Source organism: Trachymyrmex septentrionalis, unplaced genomic scaffold (assembly GCF_001594115.1).
Source record: "Trachymyrmex septentrionalis isolate Tsep2-gDNA-1 unplaced genomic scaffold, Tsep1.0 scaffold81, whole genome shotgun sequence".
NCBI classification, from domain to species: Eukaryota; Metazoa; Arthropoda; class Insecta; order Hymenoptera; family Formicidae; genus Trachymyrmex; species Trachymyrmex septentrionalis.
In genome coordinates this window covers 1,451,125-1,456,785 of record NW_017305997.1, presented here as the reverse complement: position 1 = coordinate 1,456,785, position 5,661 = coordinate 1,451,125, and the positions used below count along the sequence as shown (strand labels likewise).

Sequence of the window (5,661 nt, the reverse complement as noted above, 5' to 3'; positions counted from 1 at the left end):
CGACATCTCGGAACTGGGTACTTAATACACATACTGTGGTCTTAAATATATTGATATATGAAGTTAGTATTGATATACGCGCCTATCTTATATAACTCTCTTTAATATGTATAAATTCAATAGTAACATAATTAATTAGCAAGCGTAAATATATCCTTCCTTTTAGAATTTTGCGTTCGAATTTTGTACATAAAGTACAATTATTCGCAGAAATGAACCGCGGAGCGCTCGCAATGGTGCTAAACACGTCATGTTTGTCGGCACGAAAGAGATTTACGATTGCAGGTGATTACGCAGGCTCGTCTCGAAGGCGACGCGCGATTACCGAACAGTAAGATTACCCAGCAGCGACGATTATGTATTCTTAATAGGATGAAGCGCAATCTGCTTAGAAACCGCCGTGACGAACTCCGGCGTTGTTGTGCGATGCTTACAAACTCGCCTAATATCTATCTATCCGGTCGCGGGACGGGACGAAGCGGAGCTTCGTCACCACGATCGAAACTCACCGAAACTCGATTTTCGTAGCTTGTTGGCAAGTCGCCGTCCCGGGGAAGTCTCAAAAATTACATTATTATCCGGCTGTCATCCGACTGTCAGCGAGCGTAATGAGAGCAGACGTTCTCTCTCCTGCGGAGACCGCGCGTCGTAACGGCGAAATTCCGCGGCATGAAAACTGGCAGGTGCATCACGTTAAGAGAAACAACACCTCGCCGGAGGCGTCATACTCCTCACCCAAGTAATAACAGACGCTGTAACGTTCACCCATGACGAAAGAAATTTGATTGTATGATTTTACCGCCGCCTGCGTTGCCACGAACGGCCACTAATGATTCAACAATTACGAAAGTTCTCCTCCGAGACTGAACTATACGTTCACGCGTAGTTACTCGGGTATCTTTTGCAATAATAATTAACAATCTGTAAGCTTCGATTGTTGTTTCGCCGCTCAAAATTATTTCGAGATTTTGCGTACTGTAATGACGCAATACGCGTGGCGTGTCACGATGCCTCTGGTTAAAATATTCGTATCATTTGGTACTTCAACGAATATGCACAAAGTTCCGAGACTGTTTTACAAATGTTGCTGCTCTCTCCGCAATAACGCGGCATGCATTTATGCATGTACAATTATTCGAATGCAAACTCGTTAATCTGTTTTAGACGCGGAGCTGCTCGCGTCGCAAAAATCATAAACGATATTTTTAAACAGATGCGAAAACGAACGTGCGTTCACATTCCTAAATGTATGTACCGCACGAAAAAGTAACGAAGCCGAGATAAAAAGTTTATTATTAATATATTGTATGAAAATTATATAAAAAATTAAAATTCCATCGACAATAAACAATATTCATTTAAATAATTTAAATGTCTGTCGTTTATTTAAAAGATTGTTATACTCAATATTTGAAAAGTTATTATATTAAAAATTGTGCTGTATTTAAATTGTAAAAATCAATACATGTTATTAGATCGATGTTTAAACGATTACATACATATAACGTAAAGTGTAATAATTGAATTCTCAACTCTGGTAAAGGAGAGTCTTAAGTTAAGCGACAAAATCGTAATTCGCAATTTGCCGAAAGTCAGATCGACTTATTTTTGCGAAGATTTCCGCATGGTTGAAAACGTTTCAGACACACGAATGTCGGGCCGAGAGATAAAGTTACATTAAAATCAAGAGGAATAAATTGGAGTTCGACGGAAATTCGCTTGGACAATTATCTTGGGGACGAAGCAGCTCCAATTAAACGAGCTTCCTGCAGTTCCCATCTCGCAAAAACGGGTCCGATGCTAATTAGCAAAGTCTATGCTGGAAGTGAATTTCATATCGAGTTGTAATCGAGTAAACAACGGCCTTAAGTAGTTCGAGCGTGCTATCTGCTTCCACGATTTCTTCGTGACCTGACATTCAATCGCGATATTCGCCCGTCGGGGGCACCCGTCTCGCCTTATAACGACGCATAAACGTCGTGAACTGAATGCAAATAATTCCGAAGAATCGCTCAATGCAACGAACGGAGCCGCGATAAACGTCGGATGTATGCGGAAAATAAGCGTGAAAAATGTAGATTGCATTTTTTTTATCACTTATTATTACGATTACAATCGTAATTACAATGCAAAATGCGTAAAGATCTCAATTTTCTTTATTTATTATATCCTCTCCTTTTTGAAAAGATTCAATAATTTCGTTCGCGTAAAAAAACGTTTAAATTAATTTAACATATAAAATTAATATAATCTTCAGATTGTTTGGCATACAATGTATCAGAGTGTACTTATCTTATCTGGTTATTTTAAAATGAAGTTAAATATAATAAATGTGTTTATGCGCAATTTGAATCTGCAGGCTAACTGAAATATTCGCTTATTCGGTTTATGAACGAAATGTGTTTGAAAATATTCACTATTAATTCTCTGTCCGGCATTAAATTTAAATTCGTTTTTACCACATCGACTTTTATTGATTTAACATAGCATTTCGGAGCATAGCTGCGCCATTTCGTCCATGGAATCGAAAGAGCCGATTATAGCACAATAGAATATTCTATTACTTAACTTCAACTAATCCGGTTTATAGTTATAAATAAACTACTTTGAGAGGATTGCGAATGGCAGCTCTAAACCGTAGTTAAACGGCAATTCTAAATTAAGAGAGATTTATGTGTGTATGTGTGTATGTGTGACACTATGTAATTATGTCATTCCATAAAATATTTAACCAATGAAAATGACGGATAATTATTTTCGATTACTATTTAAATCAAAAGCTAATCGCAATTATAAAGTTAAGTTACAATCTTAAAGAATTGTCTTAAATCCGATTCAATTGTAACAGGTATATTTGCATTGAGTGATTATTAAACGAGAGAATACTTTGCCAAGGAGAATAATACAGAATGATTTCTTCGCGAGAATTCTTGAGACAAGTAAATTAATTAAGAAATATAATCACGTTCAATCAAAGTTAAAAATTGATATTGATGATCAGACATTTTATAACGTATTTTGAATACGATAAACGCTGACGTCAGCAATAAATTTCTGACACGACAGCTCGTCGCACTCGTGTAAATTCAAACTTTATATCCGCGACGTATGAACAAAAGAAAAAAAAAAACAAAGCAATTCGTTGATTTGAAAAAATAATATCGCACTCACTTGGGAAACTGCGTGCACAGGCGACGAAGCACGCCGCAACGAGAAGAACTTGGACGAACGTTTTCATCCTGTCGCATACAGGGAACGTCGGCAACTCGTAAAACTGCCAAGGATCGCTTGCTACCTCGACGATGTCTCGATCGACACTAACCGGTCCACCCGAACGATGGCTGTCACGTACGACTCGCGAAAGGATCAAGGTTACTTGCCAGACCGGATCGGACCGGACAGTGGAAAACACCGACGCTTTGCCCCGCGGCTTTTGTCCGCGCCGCGAACTATATGCGATCCCCCGATCGCGTCCGCGCCAATGAGTGCCGATCAGTCGGTCACGTGGTGCGCGTCACGTGATCGCAGCGCGCGATTTTGAGTCACGTCGCGCGGCTTTTCTCGGTAAAGGCGATCTTTATAATTCTACACATCGGCACCGAAATAATAAGTATGAAGTACGGCGTGCACAAACAATCGTATCTTTGATATTTACGTCGCTCGACGAACAATTGCGCATGTACCGATATATAATTATACGAGTACCAGACTAAGTACATAATACATGAGTAACACTCTTGTTCCGGGTAAACGCCGCGAACGTTATCGTGCCTGTCGTCAGCTTAGTTCGAAAAATCATTCCTCACGAGACTTTCCAAGAAAAAAAAAACGCGAGAAGATAAATGGCGCGAATAACAGTTTCAAGTTTAGGCCGGGACGTTGAGAAATTGTGTAATCTTGATGAAAACGGATCAGAGGAGGCGATGGCGGCGGCGGCGGTGGCTTGCACCGAGGAACCTTATCGTACGCACGTGGTGATATGCGTATACGCAACTGTATATACGTGCGTAATCGTGTGTGTATTATGCCATCCTCTTGCGTGTGTATTATGTGCGGGTTATTATTATTATTACAGAAACCACACGGTGCAACGATGGCGGGCGAACTAGCGCAGCGGAACACGATAATTATCGTGCGTCTCACAACAAGCTTATGTGTACAACGCGGGCCGCCTTACGCACGCATCGGTGTACCGCTTGCCATGCTTGCGCGCTTTCGCGTAAGAAGTCTGTTACATGAACCGTCGAGAAACTTCGGAACCAGACGAGACTTGCCTGACGAGATGCTTAACCCTGAGACACGCGCACGAGCTACTTTTACAACCGCGAAGACGTGACAAATTACTTTGAATAATTGCTCTGCCGAGTTCTAGTATCGTATTCACTACACTATAAATGTTAATCTTCAAGATTATAATTCGTTTTTTACAAAGAGATAATTATTAAAAGACTATATTTTTATAATTCTTAATACTTATTTGGAGATATGAAAATGCAAAGCAACAAAAATGTTTGCGGAAGTCTGTAATTCTAGTATTACTACGTCTTAGTCATTACTTAATCATTAGCTTTAAACATTGCAAACTCATGTATGTAAAAAGTTGAAAGTGACTCTACAAAATGTATGTCATCAATGTGTGTGATCGGTTTTCCGTCTAAAACTATACACTATACTCAGGACTGGCCAAAATGCATCATCGAAATATTTGAAAATACAAAATATAAAATATTGGCAATCTGAGTATTTTCATTACAAAATACAAAATACTTTCAAAATGTGTATTTCAAATACGAAATACTTTTTTTAAATATAAAATACAAAATATTTCTAAATTTTTTGTTTTAAATATAAAGTTTTTTTTTAGTATTTTAAATAGAAAATACGTCCAAAATTTGTATTTCAAATACAAAATGTTTTGTTTTTTAATACAAAATATGCGTTTAAAAATTTTTTTTATTTTAAATACAAAATACTTTTTAGTACAATATACTTCCAAATTTTTTTTGCGTGCCCGGTACTTTTCCTACTAGTCACGACTACGACAATTGCATATTGTTACACGTTTTTTGCCATAATCCTAACGTTTCCGAATGCAGCCAGTAAAGTTTGTTCGCGTTGCTTCAAGAATTATTATCAAAGATCTTTTTTAGTATTTCAAAATACATTAAAATTGTATGTGAAATACAAAATACGTCATATGACCTTTTTGAAATACGAAATACAAAATACATTTTGTATTGTATTTGAAATACAATTTCAAATAACTTGTATTTGCTCAGCTCCGACTATACTCTATACAAAAATGCGTATTAACCCTTCATAATCATTGTGAGTCAAAATGACCAGAGCATAAATCATCTCAAGAGGATTAGACGAATACCGCATTTACAAATATTATAAATTTAAAGTTATATTTTTTTAAGTAATAAAACTCAAAGTTTTTCAAAGTTAACACATTTACAATTTTTTTTTAATGTTAATCAGAATAACCATCGTGTGAATTTTCTGAAGTGTAATTATGAAGGATTAAACGTGTAATACAGTGTCATTTTTTACACGGAACCTAATCACATACATATATTGTAGTCACTTTTTACACTTTAGATTTGTAGTTGTAATCTTTGCTTTTACAAAGAAATTATTTCTAAAGAATACTTATAA

At 37.0% G+C, this 5,661-nt stretch overlaps 1 protein-coding gene across 1 annotated transcript in view; it reads right to left on the bottom strand.

Annotated features, from left to right (window-relative positions):
* LOC108754854 (icarapin-like) overlaps positions 1-3,414 on the bottom strand; it is a 35,146-nt gene extending 31,732 nt beyond the window's left edge. Inside the window, exon 1 of the mRNA XM_018497481.1 lies at positions 3,172-3,414. Within this exon, the coding sequence (XP_018352983.1) occupies positions 3,172-3,238 (67 nt within the window). The 5' untranslated portion in view covers positions 3,239-3,414. The remainder of the gene's footprint in view (positions 1-3,171) is intronic.
* Positions 3,415-5,661: the final 2,247 nt, after the last annotated feature.